At 46.0% G+C, this 17,532-nt stretch overlaps 1 protein-coding gene across 5 annotated transcripts in view; it reads right to left on the minus strand.

Annotated features, from left to right (window-relative positions):
* Positions 1 to 17,532, minus strand: part of LOC135896032 (zinc finger protein 84-like) — an 85,803-nt gene continuing 68,271 nt past the window's right edge. For all 5 annotated transcript variants that reach the window (XM_070523421.1, XM_065424350.2, XM_065424351.2 and 2 more), the window contains one exon: positions 1 to 3,104. In XM_070523421.1, coding sequence (XP_070379522.1) covers positions 1,885 to 3,104 — 1,220 coding nt within the window. In that variant the 3' untranslated portion in view covers positions 1 to 1,884. The remainder of the gene's footprint in view (positions 3,105 to 17,532) is intronic.

The raw sequence follows: 17,532 nt of genomic DNA on the forward strand, positions 1-17,532 counted from the left end.
TACTCACCAAACACTGGCATTTATTTGATGCTCTAATGAAACAGACAGTGGAAAGCTAGCTTACTGAACAATCAATTCCTCTAAAGAAGTACCCATTTGTAAAAAAAAAAGAAAGGAACGAACAGAATAAGATCAAGAGAATCCACAATGAACCATGTAGACCAGAACCAAGAGGCAACAAATACATGAATTGGTCTAAGAGAACAAGTTCATATGTACCAAAGAGAACACCGAAAAAAAACAGAGCCTAAAGAACACATCATTTAGGCATCTGTAGTGTAACAATTATTACAATGAACATACATAGTTTGTAGGGGCATGCAAACAGTAATTTTTGAGACACGAATGAACATCAATTACTTTTCAAATAATGAAAAGCCACAATATAACAAAGCAAATAGCTGTTTTTGCAGACTTCTTTTAATTGAAGTTCAACTGTATTTTGAATTTTTTTCAGCTACAATGGCTTTATGTGGGTTAGTTCTCGTAAATCTTTTGCTCTGTGTTCCATAACGTGTTGAGAAAAGATCTAGAGAAAATATGGTAACCCCACAAAAGTGTTTCAGAGACCCTCTAAGAGCAAGCTTCAGCTTGGGGGCTCCCATCTACATACATGGGAAAGGAGAGATCATTTGTCTTAACTACTGCACGAAACCAGATGAAGTTTGTTGCATATAAAAGAAATAGAATGTAGTGACTGTTGGTAGTGAATTTTTGATTTAGGACATCAATCTTTAAATAGCAATAGTTGAAAATCACGAATTCTCAGAAAACGAAACTATCAAGTTTACAACTCTGGTAACTCAGCAATGAAAAATGATATTGCAATTCTGTAAAATGCTCCGAATAGGACACCTAAAGCGGACAATATTTACGTATTAAACAAAGCATTAAAATATGCCACTAATAAGTGAGTAGGACATTTGCAAAGTGTCTGTAAACAGTGTAACTATTTAACAAGATATACACTGATACATCAAATTTGTCTGCTTTGGAAGATCTAGCGTATGCAGTTTACAGAGCTACGATATCTATTCCAAGCGCAGAGTTAAAAATTTATAAAATTCTTGCTCCAATTTTTTTAAAGATGGAAAATCTTTGTAAATTCCTGTTATAACATTCAGGCCTTCAAACTAAACTATGCTTCCAGCAGTCACCAGAATTTAGCTTTTTCTCTCAAGTGTAACAAATTTCGTTACAATCGGCCCACTGGTTATTTCAGAAAAGCATTTATGCGTTTTACATGTATTTGAATAGGCGGCATCGAAGTTGGGCCCGAGTTAAAGCTTGCTCTCAGGAACATGTGGAAACACTTGTGCTACCTGATGCAGTAGAACACTACGTAACATATTACACGAATGTAGATTTTTAATTCAGACTCTAGTTCAACGAGATTGTTAAACTACCCTACAGTATGGAACATGGAAGAAATTGTTTTTGTAACAGTGTATTTGCCGAATTGTGCATTGCAGTATGTTTTGTGTGACACATTTGTTTTCATATATGTATAATGTGCATTAGTAATTAGCGTTAATTCTTTCGGTTTCAATTGTACGTGAGTATACATTCTGTTTCACTTGAGTTCATTTTACACATATATGTATGTATGTATATATTATATATATATGCATTATGTCTCACACTCGTGTTATTGGGACAAAGGTAATTCTAGCTTAATATGTAATACCTAACCCTATGCTCTGTCACTTCTTGTTAAAAAGGGATCTGGACCTTGTCAAGCCATAAAAGGCTTCTTGTTCGCAGTCCTCAACATTGTGGTGTTGAAAATAAAGTGAATTGAATTGAATTGAATCATGGTGCTGTGCTCTCCAAGTCTGTTCAAGTGATGAGGACCTGAAGCAGGCAATGCAACTATATGGCCGGTCACTTGTATGAATGCACCGGTGTATCTTCAGGGCATTCTTCAACGAGAATCACTGAAGGCAGAGAGGGCAATGAAATGGCTTCTCGCCTCATGTGTTTCCTAAGGTTGCTCTTTTGTGAGAATCTCCGAGAGCATGAAGGGCACTGATATGGCTTCTCGCCTGTGTGGGTGCGCAGGTGGGCTTTCAGGTGACCCTTGATTGAGAAGCTCTGAGAGCATGAAGGGCACTGATATGGCTTCTCGCCTGTGTGGGCGCGCAGGTGGACTTTCAGGCCGCTCTTCTGTGAGAAGCTCCGAGTGCATGAAGGGCAGTGAAATGGCTTCTCGCCTGTGTGGGTGCGCAGGTGGGATTTCAGGCTGCCCTTTTGTGAGAAGCTCTGAGAGCATGAAGGGCAGTGAAATGGCTTCTCGCCTGTGTGGGTGCGCAGGTGGGCTTTTAGGTGGGGCTTTCTTGAGAAGCTCCGGGTGCATGAAGGGCAGTCAAATGGCTTCTCGCCTGTGTGGGTGCGCAGGTGGGCTTTCAGGCTGCCCTTTTCTGAGAAACTCCGAGAGCATGAAGGGCAGTCAAATGGCTTCTCGCCTGTGTGTGTCCGCAGGTGGAATTTCACGTCTTTTTTTCGTGAGAAGCTCCGAGAGCATGAAGGGCACTGATATGGCTTCTCGCCTGTGTGGGTGCGTAGGTGGGCTTTGAGGTAACCCTTGATTGAGAAGCTCTGAGAGCATGAAGGGCACTGATATGGCTTCTCGCCTGTGTGGGTGCGCAGGTGGGCTTTCAGGAACCTCTTCTGTGAGAAGCTCCGAGTGCATGAGGGGCAGTCAAATGGCTTCTCGCCTGTGTGGGTGCGCAGGTGGGCATTCAGGTGGCCCTTTTCTGAGAAGCTCCGAGAGCATGAAGGGCAGTCAAATGGCTTCTCGCCTGTGTGGGTGCGCAGGTGGGCTTTCAAGTGGGGCTTTCGTGAGAAGCTCCGAGAGCATGAAGGGCAGTCAAATGGCTTCTCGCCTGTGTGAGTCCGCAGGTGGACATTCAGATAACACTTATATGAGAAGCTCCGAGAGCATGAAGGGCAATGAAATGGCTTCTCGCCAGTATGGATGGTGGCATGTGCTTCCAGAGGAAATAGTTCATCTGCCACATAGTCACATAGCTCACATCGGTGGAGGCATCCTTGCTTTGAGTTGTCACATTTGGCAGTTGATGTAGAAATTGAAGGCCTTGATGCTGCACAAATAAAAAGAAAGTAAATAAGAGTTATTGAGAAATGTCAAGAAAGAACACCTATGCTAAATTTAATGACAAGCTATCTTTTTCATTTCATTTGGGAGATCTTCAGGGTGACCTCAAGTATGATGAAACAAAGAACTAATGGTCATTTTTATTTATTCAATATTTCTGCACTTGAATGCTTCATGACCCTGTATGTGAAGCCCACTTATAAAGGGGATTTCTCAGAAAGCTGAAGAACTACAAAGTGACAGTATGTGGAGTGCTTGACTACTCTCTCCTATGACCCTTAGAGAACACTTCAAAAATGCTTAGACCAAGCCAGCTCTTATATCCTCAATGATCACTTGACACCCGGTAACCACATTAGGCACTTGCAAAATTTGTTATGATTCGCTGGCACAACAAATTTATTTTATACGAGACTTCATCAGCGAGTTTCTTCTTGGCCACACATTGAACTTTGGCAATGTTATCGTAAGTGGAGATTGCTACGAGCCGGCTAGGAAATTCCGCAGTTTTCGTCACATAACCTGCCAACACCTACAACCAGCATCCTCTTTCAGAACAGCCCAGAAAGAAAAAAAGAATAATATGCGTCTATAACCCATGGTAACAACTGCATATGCAACTCCTAGATGTTTACAAAACAGCATCCATTTGGGGATAAACCACTTTGCGCGTGTCGTATCTTCAGCCAATGACTCTGCTTTACTGTTTCCGGAGACGGGAGCTGGGCCGTTGAGCACGGCTTATCGCGACCTAAGTTCAACATTGCTAGCACCATGTGCACTATTCACTAACAGCTAAATGGAAAATGGCGACTCACACAGAGGGGGAAAATGACCGACCGTGCAGGAGAGAAGGGAGCTTCAACACACAGGGGTGGAAAAAGGGTGGGATTCCCCAGGAGATAGCGAAAGTGTGAGTACTCGAGAACCTTGCCCTGAAGTGTGGCTTTGGGTCAGCGCACGCTGTCTTGTCATGGAGTGAAACTTCAAATCCAAATTCCAGTAATTCACACCCCGATCCTGACCTTACAGTAAATGTTTTACGATGTTTGGTGCGGCTTAGAGGTGCGAAAATACGGCAACTTCTTTTGGAGTGCGGTCTGCTCCTTGTGCTCTGCCATCACAAAATATTGGCAAATGATTGCTGGAACCGACAAGGAATGGTATGCTCCCTTTGCAAAGCGCAGTGGATTTTAACACACTAGCAGGTGAAGGTATTGTAGTATTTGCGAATGGAGGCACCAATCACCATCGGTGGCTCCGAAGGAAGGACACACACACTAGTGTCATATCGTGCCCAACTTACCCCTCGGTTGCAGCGAGGGTGCTCTAATATATATATATATATATATATATATATATATATATATATATATATATATATATATATATATATATATATATATTATGTAATTTAACTGGCATGTTCGTCTCAGCAACATGGGCACGGCGTTTGGAAAAGGGCGACTAACACAAGGCAGCCACAGATTGAAAAACTGAAAGAGTGAGACACATACGAACGTCAACTTCTTCCTCCGAGCTGGCACAGAACTGGCGCCGATGTGCTCCCGTACAACACACTTTGGAAAGGTGCGGTAGGTTGCGCCACCAACCTCTTGCTATTTTAATGCCCAATGTCCTACCTACGAATTCCAATAAACAAACTTCGTGAAACCCTATGTGAACGTTGTTTTTGTACGACCTTGTTGTTTCTAGTTTACCTAACTTTTTCCAAGCTTCAAGTCACCTTTTACTAATCTCCATTCCGGACATGGTTATTTTCCCCCTGCTCTTGATGAATCCAAGGGCTTCAAGGACGCTAGTGATTCCTAAATGGACCGCTGGGCAGATATCTTCACATTCTAATATACCATGCTCCATTGCTCCATGCTCCATTCCTCTCCTTGCTCCTCTCACCGGCGGCACCTCCTCTCCTTGCTCCAGCAAGGAGAGGAGGCGGTGGGTTTCACCACCAAGCTCATGCTACTATACTGCTTAATATCCTACCTGGGTTAAAAATTTAAAAAACATGATTTCCCACAACCGAGTTTTCTGAACCCCTATCGTGAACTTTGCTTTTGTACGTCTCCGGTTTTTGTCGTTTCCCTACTTTTCTTCCACCAATTTTCCTACCACCTCTTACTAATCTCTATTGCGGACATGTGTATTTTTCAGTTGCTCTCGCTGAACCGAAGTGCTTCAAAGAGGCCAGTGGTGGCTACGTCAACCACAGGGAAGATGTCTTCACATTTTACACAGTCGAACCCGACTATATCGAATCCTTTTACATCGAATTATTCCATATATCGAACAATTTCTGGACACGGTATAGTTACGAGTATATATAGCAAAAATTACGCTTAGGTCGAACAAAAAAAGCAGCGACTCCCGATATATCGAATGTCTTAGTTGGCTTTCCCTCGCGGTGACGGAAAAACTCGTTGGCGCGGCGCCAACCAACCGCTCTCCTTAACGTGACCAGGCTGCCTCGGACGAGCCGTCGACATCCCCCTGCTAAAAATGATCCTGGCCCGCCCGCAGCGCTTGCTCAGACAGCCAATCAGAGGCTCTTGTGCTCTCGTTGTGCAAGACGCTGAAAGATGCCGAAAGTGCGGGTTGTCTTGCTGCTTTTCTGGTTCATTGTGTGTGTGCTATGTGGGCCTTCTCCCACAGTGTTGCTGTGATGAAGCCGCAGAATTCGCCTTTCGTCGTGAAGCTCGAAATGATAAATCGGGTCAAACGCGGTGAGAAGTCGGATATCCCCTCAGCGTACAAGATTCCGAGGAGCACTCTCATCACGATCATGAAGAATAAGGGGGAGATTAGGGCTAAAGCGGCCAAACTCGCGACCCGATGCCCGTGGCGTGCACCATGCACTAGTCCGGTGCTTCTACACGAATGCGGAAAGTTTAGGCCTCAGCTGCTCCAACTCCTTAGACAATGTGAAAAAGTGCTTGCGTCGTAGGCAGCTAAATTGCCCCAGCAGAAGAAAATATAAGACTATTTCGTGCAAAACAAAGCTAGTTTCATTAATAAGGTAATTTAATAAATGGAATGTGCTTTTCTGACATCCAATTCTTTAGCAGGCTTATATCGAATTATGCTCTATATCGAACTGATAGGCATTTTTTGCGAATTCGTTATAGCCGGGTTCGACTGTAACACGCTCTATCTGTAAACACGCTCTATCGTTTCCCTACTGTACCGCAGCAAGCACATGCTTCTTCTTCCTTCTTATATCTCGCTTTATAAGTGCGTACTCCAAGGCATTCTGATCTCGCTTCAAAATGTAATGAGCTTCCCTTTGAGTTATCATAAATTATTTCTTTTCTGATTTAGCTTTTTCCTCTTACGTAGTTACTTATGGTAGGTTTCTTTTTTCATTGCCACCACCCATGAGATTATTTCAGCCTCTGACTTTTCGCTTGATGTTCTTTGTTGCTGTGTTGCTCACCACACAAGCCGCATACTTGCTGGTAAGCTTCCTAGTTCTTTTCCTCCACTATGCATGAATGTTATTCTTCTACAAACACCTGAACACTCTCCCAGTCTATTCACTTTCTTCCGTATTCCTCAGTCGTTATTCATGATTAATTTGTCTGTGAGCTTCCCTCACCTCAAAACTTGTCCAGCCCATATCACTCTGGATAGCTTCATTCATAGTCATCCCGTGAGTGCCCAATGCGAGGCGTCCTGCTGTTCTTTGGTTCCAATCGAGTCCCAATTGTATCCCTGATTTCAAGCAAACAACCGCATTTCGAAATGTAAGTCTTGGAACCATTAGATCTTTCCACATACCCCACAGCACCTCGCACCTATTGTATCTCCCTAGTGCTCTCTGTTTCGTTATGGCCGCATTTCTCTTCCCCTTTATTCTTTTTTCCTGCGTCTCCTTACATTTATTGCCTTAATTTATCTGTATACCAAGGTGTTTATATTGTTTTACGCAAGATATTTCCTGGTGCTGTCTGTCACTGTCTGTTCGCTGTTTTCAATGAATACTATTGCACCTCATTTTTTAACACTACATTTCAGACCTAACTTATGGCCTTCCTGTCCACAGAATTGGCCAGACAATGCATGTCACTTTGCGTGTTAGCTAGCAACGCAATGTCGTACGCATAAAATAAACCTGGAAGCTGCTGCTCTACCACTGTGCCGGCCTGCTTGTATGAGAGATTAAACCCAATATTACTTCATTCTAGCCCTTTTCCCTCCTCACCATGAACATCATATACAGCAGTGGGGTAACGGCCATCCCTGCCTCAATCACATGTTGATATCAACCTTCTCCTCGCTCCTCATCCCTTCCCATTCATCGCAAACTGTATTTTCTAGGTAAATCACTCTGATAAGCTGTAGACAGTCGTCGCCTATGCCTTCCTCTTTCGGGGCTCAACCGGCATCCCGCATGCCACCATTTTGAATTATGCTGGCTTGAGGCTTGTTTGGAACCGCTGGTGGCTTCAATTGGATTGCTGTCGCAGCTAGGGTATGGTGGCTATAGGGGGAGGTGTCAGCATCGGCTGGGCTGCGCCGCGTATGGCGGTGCGGCATTTTTTCATGACAGCGACAGGTGGAGCGCTAGTTGTCTCCGAGATGCCTAGCGTGATGTGTTTGAGCAAACTCTCCGGCTCCAAGCACGCGTCGTGAAGTCTGTGGTGAAGTTAGCTTCGCCTTCCCCGCTTTTGTTCGCTTGTCATAAGAAGTTCTGAGTAACCTTCTTGACCCACGCCACTGGAAAAATTTGGACGGTATGCAGAGTAAGCTGGATGATCTCCTGGATGTGGGCTACCTAAATGAAGTTCACGAGATGGTAAAGCTTGTGATGCATTGCCAGATCATCGTGAAATGGTGGGATCAAATAGCGACTCTCGCATACCCTACTACGTTAGAGGGTATGTTACCAGGAAAATGCTAATGAGAACAAAGTGCGAATAGTGTTCTCTAGCTGTTGCTTCAAGCAAAAGACTCGCGCTTGCTTCCGGAAAGAGTCGTGCGTTACCAACCACATGGATAGAGGTGGCCTACTTTACCCATCTCAGGCACTAACAGACTTGGTTGCTGCGATGGAAGATGCCTTCACGCATTGTTTCAGCTTTAACAAGTTCAAGGCTGACAGCATCATGGGCCTTATTTCCTGCCTGTCAATGAATAAGCTGGATATGGTTGGTTGTGCGCAGCATAGCGTAGAAATCACCAACCAAGTGATACGGCTTTTTGTCATCACGAGGTTGCACGTCCTTGTCGCAGGAGAGAACGCATCGAAGCAAGGGAAGCGAGAAAAAATTAAGTACCTCAAGTTGAGGTGCACAACATAATTGCATAACTGCAAGGTAGTGACTACAGTGACGGGGCCCGGCACTTTAACATTTGTACTACAGTGACGGGGCCCGGTAATTTAACATATGCACTACAGTGACGGGGCCCGGCACTTTAACATGTACACTACAGTGACGGGGCCCGGCGCTTTAACCTCAGCCCTGCAGTCAACACTGTAGCGACGTCAATGGTCGCACTTCTTTCAAACATTCTATGCAAACAACTTCGAGCACTTCACGGCAGGCAGTGAACTTTATTAAGGTCCTGAGGAGCGACTCAGAAACTCCCTGAGGGGGCCGCCGCGAGCCGTTCCGACGTTGGGACGGGCAGGCCGTGCCTGACCGCCTCCTCCCACTCTTCTTCCGTGGTGAGATGACCGTGGTCCCGTAACGAGGGACACCGCCAGAGCATGTGTTCTAAAGTTCAGAATGGATCTCCGCAATCCGGACACCTGCCTCGCACGGACGCGGCGTTAGGTTGCCCCTGTGATCCACCACGGCCGCCGCGAACCGGTCGGACGAACCGTATTGGGCGACGTCGACGAACGCGACCGATCGTGGATCGTCGGCGACGGATCCGAGAAGTGCGGCCGCTCGGGCCCGGCGTGTGCCTACATTGCGTTGCGGGTGCACGTTGCGCGGGAACGGCGAGACCGTGACGGCCTCCCGCGACCACGCGTCGAGCACGCACCGCCTTTCCCTGACGGGTTAAAGTCCAGCGCCTCCAGGATCCGCCTCCCCGCAGGCGAGGAAGCGAGCCTGACAACCTGGACTAACTTCTGTGACCCAACCTCATCGAAGGTGTTGTGGACCCCCAGCTGCATGAGCTTCTCGATGCTGGCGCCTATGGGGATGCCAAGCACTTCACGGACCGCGGTATTTTATTCCAGTACTGTCCACAACACCACGTGAATTTCACGATGTCAGCAACTTCCGTGCAGTAATGGAATACATTGATTGCACACATAAGGATAGAACGACCGCAATGGGTATTTGTCCACGAATCAGGCACGTACCCAGGGGGGGGGGCCGGGGGGGCCCGGCCCCCCCCCCGAAATCAAATGGAATACCCCCCCCCCCTCCTCACCCTCGCCACCACTCCTCAGACATTCCTAAAGCGCCGCCAGATCAATGTTGAGACTTGGCAGCTATTAATCGGTCAGCATTATGCTGCCTTTTTTATTGCTTTTAGATGGCGGTAGTCATCGGCATCTCTTCTAATGTGAAGGACAGTTTTCTCATAGATTCCGCACCCGTGCGATTAACTCGAGATGCGTTCAGTTGTCACCATCTATTCAACCGTCACGCGCATATTTGTTGCTTTTGTTAGTTCAACCTTTTTTGTTTAGGCTGATCCTGGGACCAGGGGAGGGATGCAGCTGTTACTGAGCTGGTCTGTACTCTCGTGGAACAAGTTGCGGCCGGAGAAAACGCCAATTGCGTTTAACCTTTCCCTTTGCTTCATTATTTCCTTGAGTTACGGCTCGCCGCGAGGCTGGCAGATGCCCGCAACCATATACACGTGATATGGGTTAGATAAGGTGGGAAATAAAATAATGTGAAAGTACGTCCATCATGAAACCCTGCAATAACCCTTAAACCCATAAGCAAGATAACTGTCGCCCGCTACCTCGTCTGTTTTTCCCTAATTGTATAGCACTTCTCGTGCAAAATTGGCAACTCGAAACAAAAATCGCAAGGAGTTGAGAAATTAAGCGATCTACTAAGGCAGATAGCCAAGGCAACAAGCAAACTGCAAAGAAAATCGAATAATAAAAAAAGTTAACCGTTTATGAGAATATTTATGGATCAACATCTTTTTACTTAAAAAGGAAGTAGAGAAAACGCTGCCGGAAGTGGAGAACAATTACTTCCTTTGAATGACGCTTCTACATTTATCGGTCGAACCGCCTCACGCAGCCAATTCTCTGCTGTGCTTATGTGGGTGTTTATCTAACCTTTCGCGGTGAGCGCAGTACATCTAGAATCACAGAGTCCTGCGCTCTACGCGGTTGTGTGGGACTGGCGGCCGCACAGCGTTACGCAATTAGCGGAACTGTCAAAACTGATCAACAAGGCGAAAATAACTGATATTCGAAACTATAACATGAGAAATAGTGAAGAAGCTGTAAAAAATGAACGCAGCCTGAAATCAGTAAAAAAGAAACCTGGCTTGGGGCAAACTATGATGTATACACTAAAAGATAATATCATCAGCAATCTCGAAGATATAGTAAAAGCAGCGGAAAAACTCTAAGCTGACGTGTATACAGTACTCAGAGGAGACACGATACCTCAGTTAGAAACAGTAATGAACAGGATACAGAAACTCTCCTATAACTAGCGATGAGGTCAGAAGGGCCCTGCAAGAAATGAAACGATGCAGAGCGGGAGGAGAAGGTGGAATAACAGTCGACTTAACCAAAGATAGAGGAGACATAATGCTTGGAAAACTGGCGGCTCTTTATACGAAGTGTCTATCGACTGCAAGGGTCCCAGAAAACTGGAAGAATGCAGATATTATACTAATCCACAAAAAAGGAGACGTTAAAGAATTGAAAACTTATAGTACCATTAGCTTGCTCCCAGTATTATATAAAATATTTAGCAAAATAATCTCCAATAGAATAAGGGCAACACTGGATTTTGTCAACCAAGGGAACAGGCTGGCTTCAGGAAGAGATACCTTACAATGGATTACATCCATGTCATAATTCAGGTTATCGCGAAATCCGCTGAGTACAATAAGCCTCTCTACGTGGCTTATATAGATTACGAAAAGGCATTTGATTCAGTAGAGATACCAGCAGTCATACAGGCACTACGTAATCAAGGAGTACAGAATAAGTAAATAGCTTGGAAAATATTGCTACACGCGTGTGGTATTTGTTTGTTTGAACTAGGCGCGTGGGCGCCATCACTCCAGAAAAGAGGAGGAAGAACGAACTGGGCTCGCGCTGTGAATCAAACCGGTCAGCGCTGCAACCGTTGTTGTAAATATCATCCGTAAATAGTTTCTCTTACTGAATCGTCCTTCGCGTAAGAATATCTACAGAGGTTCTACAGCTACCTTAATTCTACACAAGAAAAGCAGGGAGATACCTATAGAGAAAGGGGTCAGACAGGGAGACACAATTTCTCCAAAGCTGTTCACTGCGTGCTTAGAAGAATTCAAGCTATAAGCTGGGAAGGCTTAAGAGTAAAAATCGACGGAAAATATCTCAGCAACCTTCGGTTTGCCGATGACATTGTTCTATTCAACAACAATGCAGACGAGTTACAACAAATGATTGGAGACCTTAACTGAGAGAGTGTAAGAGTGGGGTTGAATATCAATATGCAGAAGGCGAAGATAATGATAAACAGTCGGGCAAAGGAACAAGACATCAGGATCGCCAGTCGGCCACTAGAGACTGTGAAGAAGTTCATTTACCTAGGTCAATTAATCACAGGGAACCCTGATCATGAGAAGGAAATTCACAGAAGAATAAAAATAGGTTGGATCGCCTACGGCAGACATTGCCAGCTCCTGACTGGAAGCTTATCATTATTATTGAAAAGTAAGGTGTGCACTCAGTGCATTTTGCCAGTGCTGACATATGGGGCAGAGACTTGAAATCAAGTTAAGAACCGCGCAAAGAGCGATCGAACGAAGATTGCTAGGCATAACGTTAAGAGAGAGAAAGAGAGCGGTTTGGATCAGAGAGCGAACGGGTATAGACGATGTTATAATTGACATCAAGAGGAAAAAATGTAGCTGGGCAGGTCATGTAATGCGCCGGTTAGAAAACCGTTGGACCATTAGGGTTACAGAATGGGTGCCAAGAGAAGGGAAGCGCAGTAGAACACGGCAGAAAACTATATATGGTGCGATGAAATTAGGAAATTCGCGGGTGCTAGTAAGAATCGGTTGGCGACAGGACAGGGGTAATTGGAGATTGCAGGGAGAGGCCTTCGTCCTGCAGTGGACATAAAACAGGATGATGATGATGATGATGATGATGATGGAGGTGGTGGGCCCCCCCCCCCCCCCCGAAAAAAAATCCTGGGTACGTGCCTGCCACGAATGTACAATCTCTTGCGTATGCACAACACCTATGATGATTATAATAAAGAAAGAAAGTTCACTCTAATGGAAGGGGAACGGTAAACACGTTAAAAAAGGCACGGCACATGTTCCTGCTTGTGTAGCATGATAATGAATATTCTACTGAAATAAGAAAAAGAAGCAGCGGGTAATTGCTCGCTTAGAAGACCGATAAACATGCAGTTCGATGAAATTTCAGAAATAATGATATTGAAGCTTCCAAGACTTTAGAAGAAAAGAAAAAGAAAATTAAGACTGAATCATCGCGACGGAACATATCACAAGTCGCTGTAGGCGTCGAAGACCCTAGCTATAACGAAATTATTTTTGAACAGCTCCGATAGTGTCCATGCAACAATGGTTGCTTGCGTACTGTCAAATGCTCATATGCTGCGGCATAAAGCTCACGGCACGGTGCGAAAACGTGCTCGGAGCGAAAGCGAAACATTGCGCGAGGACATGCATGCAGACGCGAAGTCGGTCACCGCGAACTCGTGCGATCGCTGCATTGCAGCTTCATTCTGTTATGCTACATTTAGTTACACAGACAGCTATCCCACTATAAGAACATATTTCATATAGTTTTCTCAGCGATTGCTTACGTTTCGCGCAAACCGGTTCGGTGGAATCGATTGCGGCGACCGCTCGCAGTGTCCCAGCTTACTGTATGTAGTAGGCAAAGAGATAGCGTTTGTAAACCATGGTTACAGTTATGCATGGTAGGGACGCGCCTGCCACTTATAATTTAACTTCTTAAACACTTCTATCTCTCGTGGCGACAATACCCTCCTCCTCACCCCAAGCTCACTAGGCCTCAGGCACTGACATTCAGACTGTTGCAGACAGAAACCTATCCCAACCTGTTCACGTTACATGCGATATATCCGGAGATTTACACTGATGACGCGTGCCCTGCTTGCGGGGATAGATCAACACTTTCGCACATGCTCTGGGGACCGCAGCTCAGCTAGGAGGGAGGCGGCCCTCCGCAACCCACTCCTGGCTGAGCAACGTTGGGCTGTCCAGCAGGCCCACGATGCGGCTGGCAGGCTAGGCCTGTCGGACCCGTCGTGGGAGCGGCCCGCGACGTGCTAATACGCGTTCTGCAGGACTGTAAAATAAAGGTTAATCAATCAATCAATCAATCAATGTAAACCATTCTGTGCTTTCTGTTTGTCCAACATGATTATGTTAAAGGTAAAATACTGCCATTTCGAGAGTACTTGCAAAATTGTTCAGGAGGGCTGCCGCGTAGTATGTTTATTTAACCTTTATTTAACGCCGACGCATGTGAGGCGCTTCCGACAGATGGCGACTCCGTAAGTCGTCCTCGCCCCCAATACCGACATCTTTATAGTGACGGCCCCGTAGGTGTAGTGTTGTTAAAGCGACGGGCCCCGTCACCGTAGTGTGGATGTTAAAGTACCGGGCCCCGTCACTGTAGTGCAAATGTTAAAGTACCGGGCCCCGTCACTGTAGTGCAGATGTTAAAGTGCCGGGCCCCGTCACTGTAGTCACTACCTAACTGCAAAGTTTATATCAGCAAGACCAACATAAAGCGTTTGTATATGTATAACAGGAATTGTTCACATCACATTGTATGTCCAGAAATATCTGCATATCTGAACAGACTTTCCCACCCGACAAATTATTGTTTGCACTGCACCTTGTTCACCGTTTCTGGGTATATCATTATATATTGGATTTGCGCTCCATTTCGTGTCATATTGTTTGTCTGAGAGCTAACAACCATGTATATAGAGTCGTGTGTATTATCTTATTAACAATAAATATACTTTTTAAGGCATTTTTGGCATTATTTGAGTGGTACTAAATACGCGAACTTAGTTCTTTGCAGGTTTCTAATATTGGAAACCAAATTTCCCTTAACGCTCTCATATTATGCTGAGTTTTGACCATTGGTGCCTACAGTTCTACCTTTCATTGCAAAATTAAATAAACTTGAAATTATCATGGTTCACTCGAGCGGCCCGTTTCAACTGAGGCGCGCACCAACCATTAGACGATTAGGACAAGCGCCTGCACCTCAAGGCACTAATAAAGTCACGCCAGACATAACTGCATACGGCACCCCATAATAGTCCCTTAAAATGTTAAAGCGGCATTAGCAAACTGCAAACAACCGCCTACTGCGGAAGCTTTTTGTTTGGTGCAATTATGAGTTTCACAAGTGTTGCACTGAGCGCGAAGCTAAAGCGCGGCGATAAAATGACCAAAATTTAGTAGATAGTACGTTAGGCCAGCTGCAGTGATAAGGTCGCCTAGCCTTTAAAATGATTTTCCGATGCGCGTATTGCGCCCCAAGAAGCCGCGGAGCGAGAAAGCACTTCACAGCGGAACCACGGCCGCTCGATGCAAAGCAAGGTGCGGCCAGCTACGTCGCGCCGCGGACAATAGGCGGGCGCCTCTCGGCCGAGTTTACAGTTGCGACCGCTTTTCTTGGTGAGGGCGCCACCGGTCGGGGATGCTTTCGCGACTTCGCGCCGGGGCTAAGCAGGCGTTGGTTCTCACGTCAGAACGTGTTTGCCTCGTGCGATATGCATTAATCTCGTGCTTTTTCGCGTGCTTGTGTGCGAGCAAGTTTGCCTGTGCTTTGTTAAGGCTCTTCGGTGTGCGTGTGTGGCGTAGCCAGCCTCGTTCATGTGGCGCGATGCCGCGCAACTGTTGTGTGCCATTCTGCGACACAAATGCCAAAAAGGACCCGAGTGTGAAATATCACGAGTTCCCCTGCGACTTGGAGCGTCGAGAAGCGTGGCTAAAAATATATCTCGCCAAGGAGTGTCGGGAAAAGGAAGCAAGTGGGAACCGAGCGATAGATCTCTGGTATGTTCCCTGCACTTTACAGAAAGTGACTATAAAATGAACACGAAACTTAGGCTCCTGCTTCCGAATGCGGTACCGACCGTGTTTTGCAAATATTAACAGTACCTGAAAAAAGAGAATGTGCAGCCCAAAAAATACCATCGAAGAAACTTTACTGATCACACAGTAGTTGAAATAATTGCGGCAGCTCAGGAGAAAGCCCCAACATCCAAAGTGCCTTGCAGTTTCTCAGCGACGAGGTGGAAGCTCTAGTTCCAGAGACTGCCTTAGAATCATGCTCTGAACGTAGTTTTTCTGTTGACCAGGCCTGCCAAACTACATTAGATATTGTGGACGTCCTAGAACAGTCAAAGCAAGCAGTCATGAGGTTTAAAAAAATAAGTTGCCCACCAAGGAGAAGGGTTGAAAAAATTGCAGTCCGAACGGGACGAAATGAAAAACCGCCACTCAGTTCATGAAAACAACAACGAAATTCAGTCCTTTGTTCAGGTATTACAAAGAGCGGAAAAAGGAGACAAAGCTGGCTGTTTTTATCAGCAACCAAGTGCCACTTCAGGGGGGAAAAAAAACCTGCCTACAATGAAAGAATCCTGCGGGAATGTGTTTTATGGAAAGCGTGCTCAAATAAAGGGTATGAGCATGTTCGAAGCAGAGGCCTTTTGAAGCTTCGTTAAAAGGGACGCACTCCTTAGATAACCTCTAGCATCACTCAATATGCTTCGTTGTCATGAGAAACAATCTACTGATGATTATTTGCAATGATAAGCGTTTTTATTTCATCAAGCTAGCTTGAATTACTTGGGAAACTCGTACAAGTTCTCCCTTTGTAAAGTTTTTACTTTGCGTACGTGTTCACGATAAGTGAATAAAAGTACTGATAGATTCCTTCAAGCAGAACCCCTCGATGGAAGTGCACCACCCGGTCGTGCATCGTACGGGCAACCGTCACGGATAGCGCTCAGGCGTATTCTAGAACAGATTTCCACACCTGTGACATTCTGTTGGCGTTTGTGGCGGAATCAGCACTTCCAATGACGACTTAAAAAATTTTGTCTGCAATTTCCAAATATAAAACGCATTATTTACGCCTTGACTGGAGTGGAGATCGCACGTGCCGACGCAGCTGTGAAGGCGCCCTCTGTCAGCAGCCATCCCCGAGCGGTGGCGCCGCAGCGGGCGCACGGAGAACTAGGCCCGAGACGCCGTTCGGGCGCGACACAGCGGGCCGCACCTTGTGCTTTTGGATCGAGCGGCCGTGGCGGAACCAAATAACCGCAGCGGACCTTAGCCAGCGTACGGGAGGCATCTCGGAGCCGACAGCAGCGCCGACGCATCGTCCTGAAAAAATGCTGCCTCTCCGGCGCTCCGATGCCGACACCTCCCCCTCTAGCCACCATAGCTAGGTGGCATGAGCCGCCACCCGAGTTCAAGGGTTAAGCCTTATCCATCCATCGATCGTGAACGGTTACCATTGCCACTTGTGTGCAGCGTGCTTGTCTCCCGGGATATTCTCACCTTTCGGAAGTGAATTTTTGCTGTGTGTTCTCGACGCTATGGCCTCGCCTCACGCCTCTCCACCGAACTTTGCAAAGAAGAAACGCGGCAACTACACAACCTTAACTTTGGAAAAGAAAGCTGCGATCATTGAACTCATGGAGAAAGGACGGACGCAAGCTGACGTGGCGACGCAGTTCCAGCTGTCCAAGCAAGCAGTTTCAGATTACATCCGAAACAAGAGCAAGATACTGTCTGCCTTCGAGAATTCACTCGAAAAAAAAAAACGGACCGCAAGGGTGATCATCTGCAGCTGGAAGACGCATTTAAATTGTGGCTTAAAGGGGTGCTGACAAAGAATTTTCTAGTTTCTGGTGACACGCTTAAACAGAAGGCCAAAGATCTCGCCATCAAGATGAACATTGAGAACTTCAAGTTCACAAACGGATGGCTCCGCAGCTTTAAGAAAAGGCATGGAGTATCCTTTAAGAAGATGTGCGGTGACAGTGGAGCCGTCAACCAGGTTGTGGTGGCAGAATACTGCCGCAATGATTGGATCTTTGTCCTGAAAGCTACAGCCCTGAGGACATTCTTAATTGCGATGAAACGGTTTTATTCTTTAGGATGCTGCTGGACCGTTTGCTCTATTTCTCAGGTGATCCAAGTAC

The sequence above is a fragment of the Dermacentor albipictus genome, chromosome 8 (genome assembly GCF_038994185.2).
Source record: "Dermacentor albipictus isolate Rhodes 1998 colony chromosome 8, USDA_Dalb.pri_finalv2, whole genome shotgun sequence".
NCBI lineage: Eukaryota > Metazoa > Arthropoda > Arachnida > Ixodida > Ixodidae > Dermacentor > Dermacentor albipictus.